Source organism: Linepithema humile, chromosome 2, assembly GCF_040581485.1.
Source record: "Linepithema humile isolate Giens D197 chromosome 2, Lhum_UNIL_v1.0, whole genome shotgun sequence".
NCBI classification, from domain to species: domain Eukaryota; kingdom Metazoa; phylum Arthropoda; class Insecta; order Hymenoptera; family Formicidae; genus Linepithema; species Linepithema humile.
In genome coordinates, this window is record NC_090129.1 from 30,570,110 (window position 1) to 30,596,644 (window position 26,535).

The following is a 26,535-nucleotide window of genomic DNA, read 5'->3' on the forward strand; positions in this document are numbered from 1 at the left end:
CTAATCCTCTCTTTCTCTTAAAGTTAATATAATTCTTTTTTGAAATATATCTCGTTATACAAAGTTTACTGTGTAATCAATAAATACTCACTTACCCTGTATATCCTACTTCCACACCGAAAGACTATTTATTCACTATGACAACCACTGCGGCGCAAACTCCACTCTCTCTTCAGTATTCCGGAAAGACGATTCAATCAATTCAGAATACTGTAGAGAATAGTTATTTACAGTGAAAATTTTGCTGTTTTTAATTAATTGTAAATAAAAACTCGTATTGATATTTTTTTACTTATTAAACGTTAAGAAAATAAAATATTACATATGTGTAATACAGAAATTAAATTTACGAAGTAGGATCTTATTTTTAATTGATAGGTAAAAGGTTATATCACATTAAATAATTTTATTTTAAGGAATTAATCAATTTCTTAAAAAAATTAATGTCAGCGAAATGGAATTTTAGGAATAGGAATTTTAGAATTTATCGGAAATATGGACGAAGGTGATAATGAAAAAGAAAATGAACAGAAAAGTGCGGATAAAGACGAGAAAGAGACCCACATAGATTATCGGTAAGTACCGCATTAGTTAATAACATTGTACTAACATTTTTTCTTGTCATCGTATTTAATACATGCAATTTATCACACCGTTTTATTATTTAAACAGAATAAGATGGATTCGCGATAGAATTTTGAAGTTTCTCGGACTGACAAACCAGGAACATCTTTTTGACGAACTTATTAACGTAATTAACCTTTCTTCGTATATAATTTAAAGTTTAATCAAGATTAAAACCAATTATATTTAATTATTAGGCGAATAATAGGTACTTCGAAGATAAGTTACTCAACTTTCTTATATTGGATTTATACGGAGTGTCAGATGTAGAAAAAAAGTTGATGTTCTTCTATAAAACCTACGTCAGTGAAGTATTTCAGGAGGAGATCTCCGTGTGGGAAGAAAGTAAGCTAAAACGCGGTTTTAAAGAGGGTGTGTCAGGTCTTTCAGCAATAAATTCTCTTATCTATCTCGTAAACCTGAGATATTCTCTGCAGCATACTACATTTAGTAGACAATATAATAGAAAATCTTGTTGGTATATAATTTCGATATACGGCAATTGCCTGTGACTTCAGGTCAGCGCGCAAAAATAACAGCGTTAACAGCATTCACTTCAAAGAGCAGAACGCAGAGATTAAAGAGCGCTTCTGGTAAAAAATTTCGCAGTTCTTAAAACTGCATGGTACCTGCCAGAAACTGCACTTGTATATCTTTTGTAGTCACACAATTTTAGATATTATGTTAATTATCATATATCAATAACGCAAAATATTTAATACTAATTAAAAAAAATTTGTTATGCTTTGCTCGATAATACGATTGAATATCGCATGAAAATCACCGATCACATCTTTATATATAAACGCATTTTGTTACAATTTGCATAATGAAAGCATGCAGCATTTTATCCTTCTGCTATTTTCTGTCTAAAAATTTAATGTTTATTTTCCTTTATACTTTTCTTTCTTTTGTGCAGATTTTAAAATAAAAGCAATCTTGGAATTGCCATAATATATGTAGCTCTCATGATATTTTTAATAAACTTTTTAATTAGAGCAAGAAAAAAGTGAGTTTACAATATTCTTCGATAACATTAGGAAAAGAGAAACTCGAGGATGACAAGAAAAAAGACAAAAAAGCAAAGAAAACTAAGAAAGGCAAAGCCAAAGATAAAGTGGATATCAGTCCATCTGATACCAGCGTGAGCACAAGCACACTGCATGGTCCAGAATCAAGTGAGGAGGAAGAAGAAGAAGTCGAAGATGACGAAGGTGGCGAGGATGGCAGTGGCGATTTTTCTACTTACTCTAAAAAAAAGGGAGAGACGAAAACCGCGCCTACCGGTTAGTTTGTGTGTCGATTTTAGATTTGTTTTGAAGATATATATGCAACAGATATACAATTAATTTTCAGATAGTTCCGATTTTGTCCCGCCGCCTGGAGAAGAGGATAAATATGTCCTCACCAAGGTTAGCTAATTAACAAATTAATGTGTTAATTAACGAAATCAAATATAATTCCTAAGTTAACACAAAAAGTAAATGAAATTTTCGCCAATGGAAAAGAAAACAAATTTCTCAAGCTGATAGCTAGCTTCGCTACTTTATTTAATAAATTAACTTCACTAATACTAATTAATTTTAACTGACTATTCATCTCTTTTCAATATTAGAAGGAGAGAAGTAATCAAACTATATGATCAAAGCAAATTAAGTGAAATCGATCGTAAACATTGTGATTTATGACAATTGCAGAAAATGGTGGAGAAAGTTCGCAAGGTGCCGAAGCTTCACATGATATGCGGTCAGATAGACAGCAGCAGAACCGACCTACAAGATGTCACGTTCTTCTATTTTATGCGCACGAGCGACGAAGGTATACCTTCCTTCGATACATACGAAGAGTGCCTCGGTGAGATCACGGGTTACGTGGTGGTCGGCTCGCTAGGCCATAGATTCCTGCCGTCTTTGGACAGAATACTGATCGACGTAAGAATTGTTCAATATAATCGTGAATGATTCTGGTAATAATCCTTTCACCGGTCGACCATGCTGGCATTAAATCATTTCGCAATTGCAATCTATCCCAATTTATCACAAGCTAAACTGTAGCGCTATTCTGTAAACGTCTATGAAACTAATCTATCATTTTCAAAGATTAATTTCACGCATTTCTCATTAATTGCAAATCTTTAAAAATTATTTATTTTGGAAATATTTGTAGACGTTTATAACTTTAAGCTTAATTGCATTTTTAACATGCTTTTTCTTGAACTTTTTTAAAAAGTTCAAGCTTGTGATGTAATCAGCTGATCAAATAATCGAACAATTCAGAATACAATAAAACGCTAGATAGAATTGGAAAGTTTACGCAAAAACTAAGATATTTTACGCGTAAATTGTATTTAACTTGTCATCTATATGCAGACAATGTATATTCTGTGGCTGCATAGTTTTGTTAAACTATATTGTTGTCGAAAATATTTTTGTTAAATCTGAGATCGATTATCCCAATCAAAATTTCCGCAATATTTCATAAAGCGACGATTTCTGTTTAGTACATATTACTATCTGCATTAATTTAAATTTCAATCTGCATAACTACATTCATTTTTTAAATTATTATTTAATAATTGTGCGTACATCCACAAATAATCAAGAATACGCTCTGTGTACTGTAGAATTAATTATATAACGCAATACAAATAGAATTTGAGTTCCAAATGGATGCAGATACTTTGTTACCCGCGTATTAAAGTTAAAATAAATAATTTTTGTACTTATCGATTCAAGATGCGCAGTAGCGGAGTTGTTAAAGCATTTTAGAACTATTTTAAAAAGTAATGATACAACGATATAGAGCGACTTCCACTATTACCTATTCACGTATCGCCATGTGAGTAACAAGGTCAAGATCGCGCGTATAGATCAGGGTGAGGTACAACAACAATACGCTTTCTCTACGAAAAAGCCAAAACAAATACAACGAATAGCTCGTCAGCATATTTCACATATTTTACATATTACAAGATCTATATTCTATTCTTTTCGTTTTAAATTTTTATTTTGACAATCAAATATTTGATATTACGCAGATATTTATCTTTAATCGCTAGCTTTTAATTAATAACTTCTTGATTTATTTATTCTTCTGTATGTTATAATATGAAATAGTAATCGCGTCTTGAAACACGAATATTTATTTTTCATATGCGGAAAATGTGATAAATATAGTTTTAAAAATACGAAAGATATGAAAAAGAATTCTCTATTTTGAACTTCAAGTCGGTTCGAAACACGTCCTTGTTATAAATCTCATTATGAGAGTTGAAGCGTACAAACTGTTAGATAATTGTGCTATAGTTAAAATTATTAATTAGCAATCACAATCGCGATTTAATACGGATAATATAACGGAGCGCGGTACACACTACCTGCCCGCTCGAGTGTCGCCGTGCGACTAAGCCAAGGTTACTAGGTGAATTCGTACTACACATGTGGAATGTATTCTTGATCTACAATTTGTGGATGGAGCACAGCGTGCATAAAACACTGTAGATGTAATTATAAAGAATTTCTGATGCTAGGTATTTAAACCATTGGTGGAAAATCAATTCAGAGGGCCCGAATTTTCCGAATTACGGAAGAAAACGGATGATGACATAGATGCAGCGAGTATCGAGAGGGCAACACCTACGTCAACGGGTGTCGAATCTCAGGTATATAAAATACTATTTTTTTTCTCTCATAATAAAAATAAAAACATAATCTGTACCCGTAAATCAGCGCTCGGAATTAGTTGCACATTTCGGGCCAATTCCCGAGACGATGCCTTCTGTTCCCCCACTACCGCCCGGCCGCCAGCGGAATAGGAGGCGTCGTCTCGGGAATCGGCCCGAAATGTGTAACTAATTCCGAGCGCTGCCGTAAATAATTACTAAACTGTAACGTAATTTATTTATGTAATTATTTATTTGTATTAATTCACACACAACTGATAATTTCAAAATCAACAAATTATTAACAACGATTTTATAACTTTTATTCCTCATTAAAGAATTCAAGACTGAAAAAACCATCCGCTTTCCGAAAAGGAAAGCTCGAAAACGACGAAGAAGGCATTACAACTCCCAAGAGCATTTTACAAGATGAGGATTCAACAAGTAGAAGACCAAAATCAAGTAGAAAATCTGCAGAATCAAAATCCAGCAGGTCGTCTAGTTCGAGGGAGATGAGACAACAACCAATAATCGAACAAAGCAAGAAGGATATTTTATATTATCTTGACAATCTGATCGAGAGCGTAACATGGTTAGAATTATTCTCTTACATAAACGATTAATAAAAACTGTATTTATCTATTGTTAATAGCCCAATCTCTCTGTTTGCTAATAATCTTGTAATTTTGATTTTAATGATTTAGGACGTTGGAACATATCGAAGGCGATATCTTATTGACGATGCCGCAAATTCCAGAGTTAAACGATCCTGCGATAACAGACGAAATGCTAATAAAAAATAAAGATATTGTCGAACAAATGGAACAAGTAGTCATGTCGTGGGAGAAACATATACAAAAGGCAAGTTCCTGTACGCTTTTATAATCTTTTTGCAATTTTGAATTACTCGCAATAAAAACGGTGCTCTAAAAACGTTAATCATAAAAATAATTGATAAATAAAACTGACAAATAAATTGATATATGTCAATGTCAAAATATTGTGACAATAGTTAATAATTTGTCTGTAAATGATTAAAAATTAGATTCTAATAATAATCTAATCGAAATATTTCATTTTATTATCGCTCAGGTGTTAGAGTCGTACGCGCATAAAGTGATGCCGGAAAAAGGACCACTAGCTGAATATCAGTACTGGCAGAAATGTGAGATTGGATTAACAATGTTGGTTGAACAATTAAAAATGCCCGATGTTAAGAGGATACTCGGTCTTTTAGAACAGATATTTTCGCCAATCGCTACAAGCTTTCAGTATTTCCAGACGGAACTTTGGAAGCACTACGTTGAAGCCAGAGATAACAATAAATTCATTCAAACGCTGTTAAGATACTTTAAGGTATTTATAGAAATTTTAATCATTTATATTTTTACCATAAAAATGTGATATTATTAAAACCAGAATTAAATTTTGTAAAAGTATTTTTCGATTAATTTAGAAATTTTTTGAAAATATCCAGATATTCGTAGCTTTTGAATTATAAGTATTCAAACATAAAAAACTGTCCCGAATTAATATTATAATGGAATATTTATATTATTGTAATAAAATTTTAATATCTCAAGCTTATATCAAATTCAATAACATACAATTAAATTTCTGCTGAAGAAAAATCAGTTTTAAATGTGAATCTGAAAATAAGTTGCTAAATAATTTATAAAAATATTTTTATCAACACCGCAGTTGATTGCCGAATCGGATTCATTCAAATCTATAGCGGAGTGTATACCTTCGTTGATGGAAGGACTGCGAATGCTCTGGGTGTTATCGAGTTACTATTGCCACGAGGAGAAAATGTTGATGTTGATGGACCGAATATCGTGGGATCTTTGCCAAAACGTTAGAAGAAATCTAGCAATCGTACTATTGTTCAAGAAGCCACTAGAAGTGATTTTAGACAAAACAAACGCAGCCAGCGCGATGCTGAAACAATGGAAGCAATCGTACTTGAAAACCAGACTGGACATTGAATCATCGGGAAAGGGAACACGCTGGGAATTTGATCAGAAACATCTCTTTCAAGAAACAGAGTATATTGCCGAGGTGTGCAGCGATCTGCACAAGGTCGCCGACGTACTTCAAGACTTTTACAACATCTTCGGCTCCGATTTGAAGTCCATCATAAACGATCCGGCGCAGATCGACGCCGTGGTGAAGCGCGTAGACGCGCTAGTGGTGCCGATTGAAGAGGCCGACTTTGACATCTTTAACGTGTTTAACAAGGAGAACTGGGAGGCCATGACCACGTGGTTCTACGAGGAGGTGTCGTATCTGGAGGACCAAGCAAAGTTCTACATTGACGAGTGCTTCACGGTGTTGATCAGCGCTGAGGACGCGCTGGAGATGCTGCTAAAGTTCAAGAATATCAAAACTCGCATGGCCATCCAGCGGTTGCTGCTCCGCAAGTTCGACTTGATCATGCAACAGTTTAGCAAGGAGATCAGCATGGTGGAATATACATTTAACCGTGGCAAACGCTCGCCGCCGTTGCTGACGTATCATCCGCCGATGGCGGGCGCGATCTTCTGGGTGAGACAGCTGTTCCATCGACTTCGCAGGCCGGTGCTGATCTTCCAGGAAGTGCGCGAGTTAAAGCACAGCGAACTGAAGCTGCTCGCGTTCAGCCAGTATTTCGATATCGCGAAGCAGCTGAAGGAATTCGAGGAAGCAAAGTACAGCATGTGGCTCGATAAAGCGCTGCTGACGGTGACTGCCACCATGAAGAAGAGCGTGCTGAGGATGGTGCGCGTCGAACGCGACACACCGGCTACTTTGACCTTCCCGGACGAAGAACAAATCGCGAAGGACCTTCAGCTGACTCATCTGCCGCAAAAAATGAAAATCAAAGACGCGACCTCCGTCTTATCGAGTCCGCGAGAATCTCTAATGAGACATGACATTATAATATCAAAGCCCAGCGTGGAGATTGAAAGTTTCGGTGACGAAAGTTCCAGGATCGTTTCGCAATCGCGCCTGGAAGCAAAACCTGATAGATTTTCGCTAAGAGAATACAAAACTTCCACCGTGTCTTCCGACAAGCACGACACCCGCGCGAAGATCACTTGGACGGAGTTCATGAGCGGCGCCATTCTACTGGAGTGTCAACTGCGCTTTCAGTTGAATTTCGACTGGGAGATCTTCGAGGTCATTCGAGAGGCGGAATTAATGGAGCAGCTCGGCTTCGAGCTGCCAGACGCTATCAGAGACGTCGGTGTTCAGAAGTTTCGATTGCGATCGGACATCGACACCACTGAAAAAATGGTTAATCAGTACAACAGTATCTTGAATACGTTCGACAAAGCTGATATACAACTGCTGAAGCAGACTCTGCTGGATGTCGAGAAATATATTCAACCCGGAGTAACACGATTCAACTGGAATTCATTGAGCATCTCAGATTATGCAGCGGATTGTCACAAAATGCTGAAGAATCTAAACTCTATCGTCGAACAAGTTAATCAAATGAAAAAGGAGCTCGACAATCGAATAAAGTCTGAGCTGCAATCATATAATCTGTTTTCCACGAAGAAGGAAGTTGCCGAGTCGGAAGTTCTCTTGCCATGCAAGGCAAGTATTTTATGAGTCCAGTTAATATTCTTTTCAGTATAATTTTAATATATTAATAAAACTATATTTTTTCCAAGAATAAAATTAAACAAATTAATTAAATAAAAAATAAGAATCCTTCTCTAACGTTTGTAATTAAATAATTTTTGCAACAGTGCATTACATTTAGTCACACGATAAAAAAAGAGAGAACTATTAATTTATAATTAACTAATATTCTTATTTTAACCGCAAATATTATTCAACAAAATCAAACTGTTCATTAATGCGACACGTCAATTTTTTCTTTGCAGACATATTTTCAGGAGCTAAAAAATCGAAGGACCGAGCAGGTATTATCGATGTCAAAAGCTTATCAGTCGATCAGTCCGATGCTAGTGAAGCTGGAAAGCTTAGTACTGAGTACTGCAACTGGGAAAAGCCCAGCCATGCAACTTTTGTACGAAAAATACGAGAAGAAAATTTTCGCCGCCTTTATAATGTATACAAATATCTTTTTCTTGCTGTTAAATAATAAATTAAAAATATTATTCAGTCATTTTTATGAGATAATTTGATTCTTGTAGATGCATGGTAAGAAATATGGAAGTTTTCAACAAAATGTTAAATGATACTAAGCCAATATTCCAAGTAGAAGCGATATTAATATCGTCCGAAGTAGTATTACGTCCATCGCCCACCGAGATCTATAACATCATTTGTCACGACGTGCGAGATCTACTGGAAAGGCTTAAAGAATTTTCCAGATGGATGAATGGAACTTGCTTGGAATGTAAACCGCAGAAAAAAGAGTTTTCGGAGGACTTAATTCCTTTTAGTTTCTTCGAGGACGTGCTAGGCATCCGAGTTGAGTAAAATTTGCACATTTAAATAAATTTTATATTGCAATAACGTGAAAGTAAATTTTACGCAAATTTAGAATAAATTTTTAATTTTAAAATTAAAATATTAAAATATTAAATAAAATATTAAATAATTGATTTTTCAACTTAAAAAGTATTCTTACAAAATTATCGTAGGTAGTTAACGAGCTCGTGAGAATAGTTCACGACACAGCGCACAAGATCTCGACGGATTGCTGGCGATACTTGCATAGATGGAAGAAGTACAGCAATTTGTGGTCATTCGATAAACAACTGGTTTGTGAGAAATTTGCGGCGACGAAGCCCACACTTTTACAATATGATGAAAAGTTCACGTTTTACGAAAACATTCTGGAGGAACTAGAAGATATGATGCCTTATTTCGACATATACAGTGTACGGTAAAGCGGTACCAACACTTTATAACACAATTCTACGAAATTACATATATTTATTAAGAAAAAATTAAAAATATGCATATTAGTAAATTTTCATGCTATGTTCTTCTTTTCTACTTTTGTAAAAAATATATTTTTTTTTTTCAAAATATAAATTTTGGCTTTATAAATTATTATCTGTCAATTCTGTATCTTGATTTATCTGTTACATCTTTTTTTTCCAAAGGCTCAATCTGGAGCCGCTTTTGTCAGGCATCGAACGTCAGGCAAAGGAATGGAAGCAGGTTTTAGGAAATTACCTTCTATCCGACACCATGCAAGCTATGAGCGAGCTGAAAAGTCAAATCGAGATCTATCGTCGCGAGACCGAGCTGGTGGTCACCGGATTGGATCGCTTCACGTCGATCATGCAAGCGATCACCGACGTGAAAAACATGGCGATCCAAGCTGAAGTGCAATTCCTCTCTTATCAAGAATGTTTTCAAATTATGCGCACTCACGCGATCGAGTTTTCCCCGTCGAACGAAGCGATGGCGTACAAGTTACAACACGATTGGGAATCTTTGTATCTCGGAGCGCTCTACAGATCTTCGACCTTGGAAAGCACCACCGACCGATTCCGCGAGATGACTAAACATCACATAGAACAGTTCCTAGACGAAATTGCGAAGTTTGCCGAAGATTTCGAGGCGCATGGTCCCGGAAGCACCGGAGAGAATTTGGAGCTCGGACTAAAAAAGATGGAAGTATGTTTAAAAAAAAAAATGATATCGGTTTAAAAAATTTGTCATCTTTTTTTCCGAATGATAATGCATCTTCGATAAGTACAAAGTCGCAACAAATTATGCTCATTTCTTTTTCGTATTTTATAGGAATATGGCAAACTAATCGACAAGCACGAGGAAAAACTCTCGAACCTGATAAAATCCGAAATTCTGTTCAATCTACCGTCCACCGATTACTCGATTTTCCTCAAGATCAAAACGGAATACAAGGACATGGAGATACTATACGATCTTTACAAGAAGCAGATGAAGGCGCGAGATGGCTGGGCGAAGACTCTGTGGGTGAACTTGAATCCCCAACAGCTCATCGACGGCATGGATCACTTTATGAGGGAATTCCGACGGCTGCCGAAATCCATCAAAAGCATGAACGTCGGTCACGCCTTGAGCGCCAATATGAAAAGCTTCAAGGACTCGGTGCCACTCTTCATCGAGCTGAAGAACGAGGCGATGCGCGAGAGACACTGGCAACAATTGATGAAACAGACCGGACAGTACTTTGATATGGATCCGGACAGGTGTGCGGATGATGAATAGTCGTGAGCAAGTGCTAATTATATGTTCGGATAAACAAATAAACTGACGGTGGACTGCGATTTCAGTTGCAAAAAAAATAATCGGACAGGAATGACTATTATATTACAATTACGTGCAAATATATGGCGACAAATAGTTGCGAGTGCACTTTTGTATTTTTTTTATTGTATTTAAATGAGAATTACTTGATGTGTACTATTTAGTATAAATATGTACTAGCGTGTAATTTAATATTTACGGGTTTATATTATATACGCGTCCATATCTATATTTTTTAATATGTGCCTATGTAAACGCTGTCTTTTTTGAGATGTAAACTAGATTTTTTTATAATAATTATTGCAGGAAGGCTATGTACAATTTTTAATCAAATCAGGGTTAAGTTGCATATAATTTTTTAATTTTTAAAAATTATATCTTTGTTTTTATAGATCGTGATAATGGTCGGATATTAGTGACTGTGTATGTTCATTCGGATGCATATATTTACTTTGTAAAAATAAAATTAATGATAAATAGACACTATTTAACGCGATATAAAAATGGCGCAAAGACAATCTTATTCGATAGAGGGGTAAGCTTCTTAAATTACGTTATCTGCTCTCTTTAACGTAAATACACACAAATATCGGATTATTCCAGATTTACCTTAGAAAATATGTTCGCTATGGAACTAGGAAAGTATCAAGACATCGCGCGAGATATCGTGACGAATGCGGTGAAGGAGCTCGCGATAGAAAGAGGGCTGAAGGAATTAGCGGAAATATGGAACTCTATGGAATTCAACGTAATGAAACATTACAAAGGTATTATTTGCAGGGGAGTTAAACTTACTTATTTGAAACAGATGAATAAAATCAAACAGAAAAAATTTAATTTTACTGAATTCTATAAAATAATATTTTATGAGAAATTGATTGCAAAGCACACGATGTTATTAATATCGATTAATCCTATAAATGCCAATTTTATTTATCAGGTACGCAAGATCGTGGCTTTATTCTTGGACCACTTGACGAATTGAATGCGATACTCGAAGACAACATGTTGACCATACACAGTATGGCGGCCTCGCAATTTATCGGACCGTTCCTCAACGTCGTTCAGAAATGGGAGCAAACGATGCACACGATCTCGGAAGTTTTGGAGGTGTGGGTGGATCTTCAGCAAAAGTGGCTATACCTCGAGGGCATTTTCGCGAGTGGCGATATTCGCCTTCAGTTAGTAGACGAAACGAAGAAATTTGATGATATCGACAAAGCCTTCAGGAAAATCATGACCGACACGTCGAAGAGACTCAATGTCTTAGAATGTTGCACGATTCATGGTACTAAAAAAAAGTTACAACTTAAAAGAATTAAAATAGAATCTAAAATTGTAAACAATTATTATTCGCTAATGTAGGCCGAAAAGAGGAATTTGAAAGCATGATAGCGGCTCTCGACAAGTGCCAAAAATCCTTGACGGAATATTTGCGTACTAAACGCGCCATATTCCCAAGATTCAACTTCATCAGCGACGACGAACTGTTGAGCATTCTCGGCAGTGGCGAGCCCACCGTCATCCAGGAACACATAGGGAAAATGTTCGACAATCTCGATAAATTCAAACTAACGTCAAATCCAGATAGATTGGCGGCAACAGCTCTGATATCTTGCGAAAGAGAGATTATGGAATTTAGGAGTCCCATAATTACGGAGGATAACATCGAAATATGGATGGGTCTCGCTCTCGAGGAAATGAAAAGATCTAATCGATACCTGACGAAAAAAGCGATCTACGATTACGGCAAGGTTCATGTTAAATTAGTTCTATTTATTCGCACCCTAAATTTTTCAGTAAAATATTATTATTTAAAAATATTTGTCTAATCAATTATTTTCTATTTTTTAATACATTGAAAAATGCACAAAGAAAATGTCATAATTAATTGACAAATCATAAAATTTCTTGGCAAAAATAAAATTTCACGACTTTACATAATAAAATAATCGGTAGCTATAATTATAAACGCAGGTGCGAAGACCGAGAACAGAGTGGATACTCGAATTCCAAGGAATGATGGTCCTTGTGGCCAACCAGATATGGTGGACCGCAGAAGTCGAGGATGTATTCGATAAGATATCTCAAGGAAACAAACGCGCGATGAAGGAGGTAATGCATGCAAAATCCGAATAGAATTTGCGTAGCGTTTAAACAAAAAAAAATATTTCTTCCTTACACACAGCATTTACAACAACTCAACAATCAATTGGACGAAGTAGTGATGCTGATGGGTAATGATACGCTTACAAACAATGATAGGAAGAAGATTGATATGATTCTAACCATCGACGTGCATATCCGCGACATTATCGAGGCCTTTGTTAGAGATAGTATTACGGAGCCTACAGAATTTGCATGGGAGAGCCAATTAAGGTGATTTCATGATCTTTTGTTATTTAAAAATTTAGTAGCTAATTTTTAATATTAACAGATATTCAAGTATAAAATATTTTATGCAATGTTTGTACTATTATTATATTAAGCGTACGACAAACTATTTATATATAGATTTTACTGGGTGCATGATCTGGATAATGTATGGATGAACCAATGCACAGGCAGTTTCGAATATGGCTATGAATACATGGGCCTTAATGGCAGATTGGTTATTACGCCTTTAACGGACAGAATATATCTCACTATCACGCAAGCCTTATCGATGCACTTAGGCGGTGCACCGGCGGGTATGTAAAGCAGGCGTAGTTGCCAATTTATCGATCATGAATCAAGTTAACAATAATTTTTCATTAAATCTAAATGTAATTAAGTTAATAAAATAAATTGTGAATTATATTTTAATTTTAAAAAAATGTAAAATATAAAACAATATAAAACAAAAATATAAAACAAAATATTGAATAACTCAGAAATTTTAACACAAATTCAATAGTTTAAATTTTGTAATAGCTTTCGTAATATCTTAATTTTTAATATTAAGGTCCTGCTGGAACCGGAAAGACTGAGACAGTCAAGGATTTAGCGAAAGCTCTGGGACTCTTATGCATCGTCACCAACTGCGGAGAAGGAATGGATTACATCGCGATCGGGAAGATTCTGGGTGGTCTCGCTCAATGCGGAGCCTGGGGTTGTTTCGACGAGTTTAATCGCATCGACAGTTCCGTTCTTTCTGTTATCTCGACCCAGTTGCAAACTATACGTTCGGCATTGCAAATTAAGACCCAGAGATTCACGGTACATTTGCATAAATATCGAAATTATAGCGCCAAGAATAATACAGACCTAAATCGCAATTATAAAAAAAAATTATTTATGAATAAATAAAATAATTTAATATTAAATGACGTAATTTATCATATTTTATTTTTATTTTCTTTAAAATTTTACTTCTTCAATTTTTTTCAAGTTTATACTGTTCTTGGCTTAATATATTTTTCGAAACAATTTTTTCATTATGATTTTTATTATATCGCGATAAAAAAGAGCCTCTATTATATTCCGCAATGATTAAAAATATTCTCCAAAAGTTTGAAGGTCAAGATATCGTGTTGGATCCGAAAGTGGGGATCTTTATCACGATGAATCCGGGATATGCCGGTCGTACGGAACTTCCGGAATCCGTCAAGGCCTTCTTCAGGCCGGTGGTCTGCGTAGTGCCGGACAACGAACTGATCTGCCAGATCAAGCTCTTCAGTGCCGGTTTTCTGACAGCGAAACTGCTCGCCAAGAAGATGACGGTTCTCTACAAGCTGGCGAGCGAGCAGCTGAGCAAACAAACGCATTACGACTTTGGTTTGAGAGCTCTCAAGGCCGTGCTTAACATGGCCGGGCAACTGAAGAGGACTTCCGGTGATTTGCCCGAAAATGTCGTGCTGATGAGAGCTCTGAGAGACATGAACTCACCTAAGTTTATATACGACGATGTACCACTCTTCCTAAGTCTAATCAGGGATCTCTTTCCCGACTTGGATTGTCCCCGAATGCGCTATCCAGACTTCAACGAAGCGATTGAAGTGGTATTGGAACAACACGGCTATATTGTTTTACCTGAGCAAGTAAGTGCTATTTTTCAAATAAATTCTAATTTGTCGTTCGTACGTGATGTTGTGTGTGAATTGTTGTATATAAAACAACTATATATTTCACACTAGATTTTAAATTAATTTAATTAATAATCAAATAAAATAAGTAAGATAATCGTCAATAGGTTGACAAAATCGTACAGTTATACGAAGTCATGATGACTAGACATTCGACGATGGTCATTGGACCTACCGGCGGCGGTAAAACGGTAGTCATTGAAACATTGTGCAAAGCACAGACGCACCTTAATAAGCCCACGAAACTGTACATTCTAAATCCCAAGGTAAGTGCTAATTAATTGCAATGATATTATCATTCTTCACTTTTGTTGAAAAAAATCAACGAATACTTTAAATGATTATAATTGATTAAGGCTTGCACTGTCATCGAATTGTACGGAACATTGGAACCTACGACACGCGATTGGACAGATGGCCTTTTGAGTAGCATCTTCCGCGAAATTAATCGACCATTGGATTCCGATAAGGACGAACGCAAATATATACTTTTCGACGGTGACGTTGATGCATTGTGGATCGAAAATATGAACTCGGTTATGGATGACAATAAATTACTAACTCTGGCTAATCAGGAGAGAATCAAAATGCAGAATCATTGTAGCTTGCTCTTCGAGGTAGCTTAATGTGAATATTAAATATCATGCGTTAATTTAAACATTTAAAAAAGTTTAACATTCGGCATTACATTTGCAATTATTTTCATATAAGCACGCAATATAATTTAAAAAATAATAATAATAACCATATTTAAATAATTCAGTTAATTATAAATCAATGCAAAAAAGGCAATCTTTCTTCATAAAAAAATCTTAACAAATTATTTTTTAAGTAAATAAATACAATAAATTTGATAAATATAAAAGCCTAAGGATTTTCATAAAAGTTTGCTTTTTATGTTGAAGGTAGGCGATTTGCAATACGCCTCGCCTGCTACAGTATCAAGAGCAGGTATGGTTTATGTAGACCCGAAGAACTTGGGCTACCAACCGTACATGGACAAGTGGATACGAGTCAAGAACAAAGTCGATCAAGATTTTCTTCGCGGAATGTGCGAGAAGTACGTGCACGGCTCACTTAAGCTCATTACCGAAGGAACGTTCGGCCTTCAGGCAGTCGAGCCGCTTCGATTGATTATACCGCAAACTGAACTCAATATGGTAACTAGTAAATTCGTTATTGATTATTGATTAACCCACATTTATAGGTTGAAATCGAATAAAGATGAATAAATTTTATGACATTTATAGAAAATAAAAAGAAAAGCGAAAATTGTATTACATAAATGAAAAATTTCAGAATTGAATTGTCTCCAACAATTCATTTTTTTTTATTTATTATTCATCGTATTTTAAGAATAATATTTTTCATATGGCTCTTCAAGGTAACTCAATTCTGCTACATGTTCGACGGTCTATTGTCATGGTTAGAAGATGAATCGAATAAGAAATCTGCAGAAGTCAATCAAGGAGAAGAAAACAATTTGTTGAAGCCAACAATGACGAAAGAAGAACTCTGGGAAGCGATGTACATTCAAGCGTGCTATTGGTCCTTTGGCGCGTCTATCGTGAATGACGCCCGTCCCAAATTTGACGAGTACATAAAAAAGATATGTGGACTTAAGCAAATGCAAGATACACCCACCAAGCGGGCAACTATTAGTAAGTTTAATAAAGAAAATAAATAAATAAGATAAATATAATAAAAAAAATAAGTTAATTAAAAAATCCAGTTTTTGTATATTTCGTACTTTCTATATAACATCGCTAAGTTAAAAAATAAAAAAAATTTGTTACGCCAGAACATATACCCGTATCGTTCGCAACCATGTACGATTATGTACTGGATGTTAAGAAAAAAGTTTGGATGGCGTGGCAATGGCTGGTACCGGTATACGTTCACGATAGACAGAAAAGCTTCTCAGACATCCTAGTACAAACGATCGACACCCTACGAACCACATGGTTCGTGAATCTAATGAACAATCTGCAAAGACCGGTATTATTGGTCGGAGAAACTGGCACGTCAAAGACGGCAATTATTCAAGAATTTCTAAGAAACTTGAATCCTGAAAAATATGTGAGTAAAAGAATAATATCGAAAAAATCAAAATGTAATAATTAATTATATCGTTAATGATACAAAGTATTATTAATATTCTAATGTCAAATATAGGAACAACTTCTAATGAATTTCTCCTCGAGAACCACCTCGATGGACGTGCAAAGAAATATCGAATCGGCAGTGGATAAAAGGACGAGGGAAATATTTGGACCACCACCAGGGAAAAAATTAATAATCTTCATCGACGATATGAACATGCCAATTGTCGACACTTACGGAACTCAACAACCCATCGCGCTGCTTAAACTGCTATTCCAAAGAGGCGGCTTTTATGATCGCGAACGCGATCTAAATTGGAAGTATATGAAAGACATTTGTGAGTATCATGTATATATAGAATATTCCGGAACTAATATTGCTTCTTTTGACAACTTAAAGCCAATTTTCTTAGTAGCAATTTTATTAGACGTTACCTCTTGTTTTTTTGTTAAAATTTTAGTATCTTTTTATAATGTATTATATTAATAATTAAAAAAACTTTATATTAATATTATAAATACATTTTTCACGTAGATTATTTAGCAGCCATGGGAGAACCCGGTGGCGGCAGAAACGAAGTTGACCCGCGATTTATCTCAATGTTCTCAGTTTACAACGTGACCTTCCCGTCGAGCGAGACTCTCAATTACATTTACACAAGCATCCTGTCGGGCCATTTGCAAACATTTTCCGAGGAAGTTCAATCTATTGCGAGCGGACTCGTTCAACTGACGTTGGAACTTTACGAGGTAATTTCACAATACAATGTATAGCGATATATTTGTTTAAACGTGTAACAGAGTGTTACAATAAGATAACGCTATTTAGACAGTCAGGAAAGAGTTGCTGCCGACACCGTCCAAGTTTCACTATATCTTTAACATGCGAGATCTTTCAAGGATCATGGCTGGACTCCTGCAGAGTCATCCTAATTCCTTTTCAGGCGTAAAGCATTTCGTTAAACTTTGGAGAAATGAAGTCACCAGAATCATATGCGATCGTCTCATTAGCACACAAGTAATAAGTTTTCTTCTTCTTCTTTTATTGATTAAAGCCTCTATAAACAGTTTTGCCATTCCAGGACGAGAATTTAGTCATTAATCAGATGAAAGAGAAGATACAGACTTATTGGAAGGCAGATCCTGAAGTGATTTCGTATAGCTTGAAAGACCCGATGCTCTACGGTGATTTCAGAAATGCTTTCAGTGAAGATGAGCCCAGATTTTATGAGGATTTACTAGATTACGAAGCGGTTTACAGCTTATTCCTCGAGGTTCGTTCGTGCAGAAATCGAATTAATCAGTAGCCTTCACGATTGCCTTTCAATCAATATTTTAATTTAATCTAATTAAAAATGGGGAGAATAAAATTATAAATTTAGAGAATTGTCTCTTGTCTGCAGATTTTCGAAGAATATAATGAAAGAACTATGACCAAGCTGCACATGGTTCTCTTCAACGACATGCTCGAGCACCTCACCAGAGTGCATCGTGCACTTCGGATGGACCGCGGCAATGTGCTGGTCGTCGGTACAGGTGGCAGCGGTAAGAAGTCGGCGATAAAATTAGCGTCCTTCGCCGCCGACTACCGGCTTTTCCAAATCGTCCTGAGTCGTGGATACAACGAGGCGTCCTTCCGCGAGGACATAAAGAGCCTATACAATATGGTCGGCGTGGAGAATAAAAAAGTTGTATTCATGTTTACGTCTGCCGATGTTAAGAAAGAGAGCTTCCTCGAGCTGGTGAACAATATGCTGATGGCAGGCTTTGTGCCAGCTCTTTTTAACGATGAAGAAAAAGATGCGATTGTCAATTCCTGCAGAGATACGGCGATTAAAGCAGGCTTCGATATGGCAAAGTTAGTTAATGTCCATCCTTTTTGCGATAATTTTGGTAAATTTTTCATATTTTTGCATTTATTAAAATTGCAATTTTATATGACAAATCTGTATAATGCATGTTATAGATTTCTTATTTTTCATATCTTTTTTTATCTCTCTTTTCCAAATCTGAAATTCTGATCTTCAAATATTTAGATTTTTACAGTGTTATACTTGTTGGTAAAGTTTTTGATTTTTCCAGATTCTTAAAACTTGAAATTTTTGGTAAATACTCTGCGTATTTTATTCTTGAATTTTGAAATAATATCTTTAGCTATTTATCCTTGATTTTCCAGAAAGAGTGTCTGGTCGTATTTCGCTAAGACATGCACCGCAAATTTGCGAATAGCGTTGGCGATGAGTCCGTCGGGCGATGCTTTGCGGACGCGATGTCGTAATTATCCGGGCCTGATTAACAATACTACCATAGATTGGATATTTCCGTGGCCGCAGCAAGCTTTGATGGCTGTGGCAAACGTCCATATCAGAAATGTAAGCAGTAAAGAAATATGTTCGAATGCAAGATAAAGAAAATGCTTTCTTCCAGAATCCGATCGTGCTGCAGGAATACATGGAGGAGATCGTGAATCACATGGTGTACGTACATACGTCTGTGTTGAAATACACGGCAGACTTTGCGACAAAGCTGAGGAGACGAAATTACGTCACGCCAAGGCATTTCTTGGACTTTATCAACACTTACTTGAAACTATTAACAGAAAAGAGGAACTTCATAAATTCACGTTGCGAGCGTCTTCTCGGAGGTAGCCATTAAATCTTTTCACAAGCTTTGTTGTATTATTTACATATTTCTTCGTTGATAATGTTATTGAATTTTATTTCTTAAATAAATATTCTGTTTTTATCATTAATTTTTTTCTGTCAACTTTGATCTTCAGAAATTATTTTTCCATATTCTTCGTCAAAAAGGCAAAGCTCTTTTTTATACTTTTGCACGAATAGAATTTTCAATAAATATTTATTACAGGATTGCAGAAGATCGCGGATGCTTCGGTGACTTTAAAAGAACTAAATGAAATCCTTGCTGAGCAAAAAATCAAAGTGGCTAACCAGACACAAAACTGCGAACAACTGCTCGCATCAATCGGCGAGAGCACAAATATCGCGATGGAAAAGAAAAATATAAGAGAAGAAAAGAGGAAGGAAATTGAGGACAAGAAAAAAATGATCGCCAAGGAAGAAGCGGAAGCGAGGCAAGTACTAGCGGATGCTCAACCAGCCCTCGACGCAGCCAGACACCAACTGAACGAACTCGAGAAAGCAGATATTACCGAGATAAGGTTTATCATCTCAAAATAATTAATAGTACAATCTAGTATAAATCTGACAATTGTATAAAATTTTCGTACGCACATTTTTATAAATCAAACATCTATTATTAAGATATCTAATATTAAATATGAAAAGCTTAAAGTTTCATAGAACTTTTAAGAGATGAGCGAGTATTAAATTTACTAAAAAAAGAACTGGTGATAATTTAGGTCCTTCGTTACTCCACCCGAACCGGTGCAGATTGTGTCAGAATGCGTCGCAATGCTGCGAGGCGTCAAAGACGTATCCTGGAAAGGAGCGAAAGGGATGATGAGCGACCCGGCATTCCTGAGAAACTTGCAGGAGATGAACTGTGACCTAATCACTCTAAAGCAGCAGCAAACGGTGCGGGCACATTTGAGAAAGACGGATAAGCTGGATCAAATGCAAGTTATCAGCAAAGCGGGATACGGCTTGTACAAATTCGTCATCGCCGTTCTGGATTATTGCACCGTTTTTAGAGAGGTGATTGATGAAACTTTGTGAACTCGAGTTTATCTGCTAAATCTAGCAAATAAATTTGCTAAATTTAATAATGTTAAATGTTCCGAAACTTAATTATTTACTTTTATTCTTCTATTTATCTCCTCTTTTAAATATTTTCTTTTCCTTGCTTCCCCTCTTTTAGTTTCTCCTTTTTTAAATTTTCTAATTTCTGCATATAAATATTCCTAAGCTAATAATTCACTTCCAAATCACCGTTTCAGGTGAAGCCAAAAATGGAAAGAGTCCACACGCTCGAAGTGGAATCCGAGAAAGCCCGCCGCGCCTTGCAGAAAGAGGAATACGAATTGAAGCAATTAGAAAAAACAATCAACGAGTTAAATGAGAATTATAATGTCGCGATGACCGAGCGACAGAAGCTTCAGGATGAAACAGATTTGTTGCAGCGACGTCTTTTAGCTGCCGATAAGCTCATTTCTGGATTGTCCTCCGAGAACGAACGCTGGCGGAAGGATCTGGCAGCTCTGCACGACGACTTGGAAAAGATTACAGGAAATTGCTTGTTTGGAGCGGCGTTCCTCGCTTACAGCGGCCCGTTCTCTTACGAGTTCAGAAACGAAATGTACAACGACTGGCAGAAAAGTATTCTGGAGAAGGACCTGCCATTGTCACAGCCTTTCAAGCTCGAAACGCAATTGAGCAACGATGTCGAAATCAGCACGTAAATAAGATTGTCATGTTTATAAAATAGATACATTGATAGATTCGAGAAGGCAATTATTTGAACTTTTTCGTTATAAACAAAAGGCATTAAAAATTTTTTAAAAATATTAAGTATTTTGAATTTTCTTAAATTTAACAATCTTAAACTTTCGAATTTTCAAAGTTTGAGATATAATTAAATAATGTTTGCTTGAAGATGGAACTCGGAAGGACTTCCGCCGGACGAGTTTTCCGTGCAAAATGGCATATTGACTATCAAAGCGTCCAGATTTCCGCTTTGCATCGATCCTCAACAACAAGCGTTGAATTGGATCAAGAAAAAGGAGCAAAAGAAAAACCTGAAGATTCTCTCCTTTACGGACGCGGATTTCTTGAAGCAAGTGGAATTGGCGATCAAGTACGGTTTACCGATTCTCTTTCAAGATGTCGACGAGGTCGATCCTATATTGGATAATGTTTTATCAAGAAACATTCAGAGTAAGCCGTGAAAATTCTAAACTTTATAATACAATCGCGTTTCACGCGAAAATATAAACATTGATTAAATTTAATAAATGTTTCCGCAGCTGTTGCGGGAAGAACTTTCGTCGTTCTTGGTGACAAGCAAGTAGATTATGATCCACGCTTCCGCATATATCTGACGACAAAAATGTCCAATCCGATTTTAGACGCTGCCGTGTACGCCAAAGCGATTGTTATTAATTACATGGTCACGACAGTAGTGAGTTAAATAATTCTTTATAACTTAAATGATCAATATATCGCAGTATTGAATTCTGTAAATAACAAATATAAATAAAAATTCGATAACGAACAATGAAGCGGATTGAAACAAATTTCAGGGCTTGGAAAATCAACTTTTATCGGTAGTAGTGAGAACCGAGCGACCAGACATCGAGGAACAGCGAGAGACGCTGATTCTAGAGATCAGCGAGAACAAGAACCTGCTGAAGCAGCTGGAGGATAGTCTTCTGCGCGAGATCGCGACAGACAAAGGCAACATGCTCGACAACATTGATCTGATTGAGACTCTGGAAAATACCAAGGCCAGTGCCAACGAGGTGATGACTAAACTGTTCCTCGCCGAAGTCACCTCGGCCGACATAAACAAGCTACGCGAAGGCTACCGTCCGGTGGCGAAGCGAGGCGCTATTTTGTTCTCCGTACTGGCCGATATGGCTGCCGTGAACTCCATGTATCAATATTCATTGATCAGCTATGTGAAAGTATTCGTACACTCGCTAAAGAGATCGCTGCCGGATGCGGTGTTAGCTCAACGACTACAAAACATTATACCGACGCTGACGAAGAACGTTTACGATTATGGCTGTACTGGCATCTTCGAGCGACACAAGTTACTCTTTTCCTTGCAAATTTGCGTGAAGATAGAACAAAGCGTGAACATCGTAGGCCAAAAACAACTGGACTTTTTTATTAAGGGCAGCATGGCTTTAGAGAAATCAGCCAAATCAAATCCTACTAAGTGGCTGCCGTTAACGAGTTGGGAGGATGTTCTTAAACTAGCGAACGACTTCTCAGACAAGTTCGAACAACTTCCAGAACAGCTATGTGACTACGAAGACGATTGGAAGAAGGTGAACGATACAAACCAGCGCTTAAACTTCTTCACTTAAACTTATCTTATTTCAAGTTTCTAAACTAAATAACAATGGAAAATAATAATTGAAGTATATCATTTAAATCTTTCGTTTCAAAACTTAAAATTGTTAATAACAGTTATCAATTATTTTATGTATTTTCAAAATTTTGAATGTGCTTTACTTAATACAAGAAAATTCGAGTAATTGTATTCTCGAGACAAATCAATAATAATTAGTTAATATTGAAACAAAAGAGCATCCTCTTAGGACGCCAGGTATTTAATTAAATAACTAATCAATAATCTGCTTAGTGGTACGACTCGGATACGCCCGAGACGGAGGAACTTCCGTGCGACTATAGCGCGCGATTGACGTCCTTTGAGAGGCTGATGCTTCTACGCTGCTTCCGCGTAGATCGCGTCTACTGCGGCATCATTAATTACATCATCGAAATCATGGGCGAGCAATACATCACGCCGCCTCATGTGAGCTTCGACAGGATTTTCGAAGAAAGCACTCCTACTATGCCTGTGGTCTTTGTCTTGAGCCCAGGCTCGGATCCTACTTCGGAACTGATGAAATTAGCCGATCGATACGGTTGCGGCGGAGGAAAGTTTAGACACCTCTCGCTTGGTCAAAATCAAGACAAAGTAAGATGAAAAAAGCGAATGTACATTAAACTCATGAAATTTACGTCTGATATAACATCAAGTAGAATAATAATAATAAATTCTTTTCTACTTTTTAAAGTCGCATTAATGATTAATTTTCCGCATTTTAAAGTTATTTTTTCATTTGTTTCCCATTTGTATAAAAATTATATCCTTTATGACAGATCGCGCTGAATTTGTTGGAGACAGCGATAGTGAGAGGACAATGGCTAATGCTTCAGAATTGCCATCTATTGTTATCTTTCACGAAGAACTTGGAAAAGATTGTGGAGAATATAGAAAAACCTCATCCCAACTTTCGCTTGTGGCTCACCACGGAGCCCACTCCTGAATTTCCTATCGGAATACTCCAGCAATCTCTGAAAGGTATAGCAAAAAGTTTTGCCCGTTGTAATTCGCATTCTCGAACTAAACTTGTTTGTAGTTGTCACGGAGCCACCGAGCGGACTGAAACTGAATTTGCAAAACACATATATCAACATGCGGCCGCAGCTCTTGGAAAGTTGCCCCCATCCACTTTACAAGCACTTAATTTACGTCCTGGCGTTTTACCACGCGGTTATCCAAGTGAGCAAGTACTTAAGATAACGTCGCACATGTAAGTGAAAACAATTTTAATAAAATGCCACTCAACATCGTAGGAGAGAAGAAAGTACGGCAAAATTGGATGGAATATAGTATACGATTTCAACGAGTCAGATTTTAACGTGTGTATTAATATCCTGGACACCTACTTGACAAAAGCAATAGCAACGAAAGAGTCTGCAGTACCGTGGAACAGCCTCAAGTATTTAATTGGTGAAGTACGTCTAAATTTCGCAATCTAAATTAATTTTTTTTCAATATCAAATCTAATTTATATATCTGATTTAACTTTTCTATCGTAATTTTTTTTACATAAATTATAACGCTTATTGTTTCTAAAAAATAATCAGGTAATGTACGGCGGAAGAGTGATAGATAGCTACGATCGCCGCGTTTCCTACACTTACATGGACGAATATTTCGGCGATTTTCTATTTGATGAGTACCAACCGTTTCACTTTTACAAAGACGATACCGTCGACTATGTGATACCGCCGAAAGGAGATCGTGACAATTATTTGCAATTCATCGAGGAACTTCCGTTGGTGAACACCCCGGAGGTATTTGGCCTACATCCAAACGCCGAGATTGGATATTTCACAGAAGCGGTTAAGAGAATGTGGAGGCATCTCGTAGAGCTTCAGCCACAAACCGGTGCGAATACAATCATATTTCCTTCGCTCAAATACTATTTTAATGATATTAATTATTATAAAAATTTAATATTATTATAAATGCCCTCACGCATATTTGAAACTTGAGTTTACAAACTTGAATAAAAAATAAACATATCAAAAATAGATTTAATAAAATACTAAATGACTCGAAAATTAATAACAAGTTACGAGTTTTTATTTTTATTTTTGTCTACGAAGACAATTATTTCCAGAAACATTATAATATTCATTTTTGTAATAAATGATTCTTCATATAGCTCGCTTGGATGAAAAGAGTAAGTTTTCGAGTTTATTTTATTTCTCAATAAATTATAACAAGTCCAATAAAATGTCGTATTAAATAGCGGTGAGCGTTACTGGCGTGAGCAAGGACGAAATCATCGCTAACGTAGCGAAAGAAATTCTGACCAAGATACCTACACCATACGATATCAATAAAGTGAAGAGAAATTTTGGCGTGGCCGTGACACCCACTGCGATCGTCTTATTTCAAGAATTGGAGAGGTTCAATAAATTGATAGAAACAATGACGAGGACATTGAATCAACTGAAAAAGGTAGAAAGGAAAAATCTTCGACTTGAAACATCCTTAATTTATATTTAGCAAATTCTAGATTTTTTTTTGTTGTATTTTTCATTATAGTTTTTCAATATAGTTTTAAATGCACTTTTTTAATTTTCACTAAGTTTATAATTCATATCGAAAATATCGGAATGCATTTGGAATCCAAAGTACTTCATTTTAATTTCAGGCCATAGCCGGCGAAATTGGAATGGATGTAGTGCTGGAGAATATATCTGTGGCGCTTTATAACGGTGCCCTGCCCAAAGAATGGGCTAAATTGGCGCCAGACACGCGAAAAAGCCTCGCCGGCTGGATGAGCCATTTTCAAAAGAGGATAGACCAATATACTAATTGGGTATGATCGATCATCGAATTATCACAATGCTACTCCGTCATTCCATATATGTTTCTCTATGATTAATAATCCTTTTTTTTGCGCTTTTATTAGTCCGGCGCGAATGAACCCGTGGTTCTTTGGATGTCCGGATTACACGTGCCGGAAACTTATCTGGCAGCTCTGATACAAATGACTTGCCGTAAAAAGAATTGGCCGCTCGATCGCTCCATTATTTATACGACGGTATCGAAGTTCTCCAAGCCTGACGACGTAGAGGAAAGACCCGACGAGGTGGCTATATCTTTTTGTTCTTCTCCTCCATCGCGTTTTATTGAACAATAATCTTAAGTTATTTTTGTCCGCCGCGGTTTATACAGGGCTGCTACGTGTATGGCTTGTATTTGGAAGGCGCCAGATGGGACGTCGACGAGCATTGTTTGAAAAGGTCACATCCGAAAGTCCTCATGGAGGAGCTGCCGATATTGACAGTCATTCCTACTGAGGCTCATAGACAAAAGTTGCAGGTAACAAGTTTGTTTTTCCACGTTTCGTATATAATTTGTCCATATATTGCTGCAAATATTATGACGAACAAACGTCTCGCCGTTTCTCAAAAATTTTTGTTTTAAAGATTTAAGCCTCTATACTTTCAAATAATTCTTAATTTTTGAAGAATTTCCAGATTGTAAAATAGATAATTATTTTTATATCCATTACAGAACACGTGCAAAACTCCAGTATATACTACGTCGAGTCGGCGAAATGCGCTTGGTGTCGGTTTAGTATTCGAGGCGGATTTAGCGACGCCGGAGCATATTTCGCATTGGACACTTCAAGGCGTTTGTCTAGTGTTAAATACGGATTAAAAATTCTCGAGATCAACCGCTATATTCTTCAATTTATTTCATGTATTTCATTAATGTTGTAATCAATTGATATACTAGTCGTAGAATAGATACGAAACTATTGAACCATTCTCAATAGTCATATTTTTAATTACACATTTATGTATAATTCTATGATTTATTTACGCGGAAATAGAATGGAAAAAAACAAGGAGAA

General features: G+C 36.3%; 1 protein-coding gene across 1 annotated transcript; it reads left to right on the forward strand.

The window, feature by feature from the left end:
- The first annotated feature begins 113 nt into the window (after window positions 1-113).
- Dhc98D (Dynein heavy chain at 89D) lies at window positions 114-26,474 on the forward strand. The gene is made up of 52 exons (XM_067349330.1): window positions 114-751; window positions 822-1,122; window positions 1,665-1,910; window positions 1,981-2,036; window positions 2,313-2,582; window positions 4,154-4,285; window positions 4,597-4,877; window positions 4,990-5,146; window positions 5,378-5,641; window positions 5,987-7,870; window positions 8,164-8,351; window positions 8,437-8,716; window positions 8,890-9,134; window positions 9,358-9,877; window positions 10,004-10,434; window positions 11,096-11,259; window positions 11,433-11,780; window positions 11,858-12,246; window positions 12,470-12,607; window positions 12,681-12,871; window positions 13,007-13,182; window positions 13,437-13,690; window positions 13,984-14,511; window positions 14,664-14,822; window positions 14,913-15,173; window positions 15,462-15,716; window positions 15,941-16,217; window positions 16,358-16,635; window positions 16,732-16,996; window positions 17,194-17,408; window positions 17,488-17,676; window positions 17,741-17,932; window positions 18,062-18,516; window positions 18,835-19,030; window positions 19,086-19,302; window positions 19,527-19,839; window positions 20,041-20,335; window positions 20,578-21,035; window positions 21,234-21,514; window positions 21,604-21,758; window positions 21,880-22,632; window positions 22,950-23,288; window positions 23,474-23,675; window positions 23,734-23,876; window positions 23,951-24,112; window positions 24,245-24,548; window positions 24,829-24,846; window positions 24,916-25,127; window positions 25,324-25,491; window positions 25,585-25,764; window positions 25,851-25,997; window positions 26,193-26,474. Exons 1-52 carry the CDS (start codon window positions 638-640, stop codon window positions 26,337-26,339), a joined length of 14,793 nt encoding a protein of 4,930 aa, XP_067205431.1. The 5' UTR covers window positions 114-637; the 3' UTR covers window positions 26,340-26,474.
- The last annotated feature ends 61 nt before the right edge of the window (window positions 26,475-26,535 follow it).

Coding starts and splice junctions, on each gene's coding strand:
- Dhc98D (XM_067349330.1), top strand. CDS start 638: ATGCAATTTATCACACCGTTTTATTATTTAAACAGAATAAGATGGATT. Junction 4,286..4,596: donor CAACGGGTGTCGAATCTCAG/GTATATAAAATA, acceptor TATTAACAACGA/TTTTATAACTTTTATTCCTC. Junction 5,642..5,986: donor CGCTGTTAAGATACTTTAAG/GTATTTATAGAA, acceptor TCAACACCGCAG/TTGATTGCCGAATCGGATTC.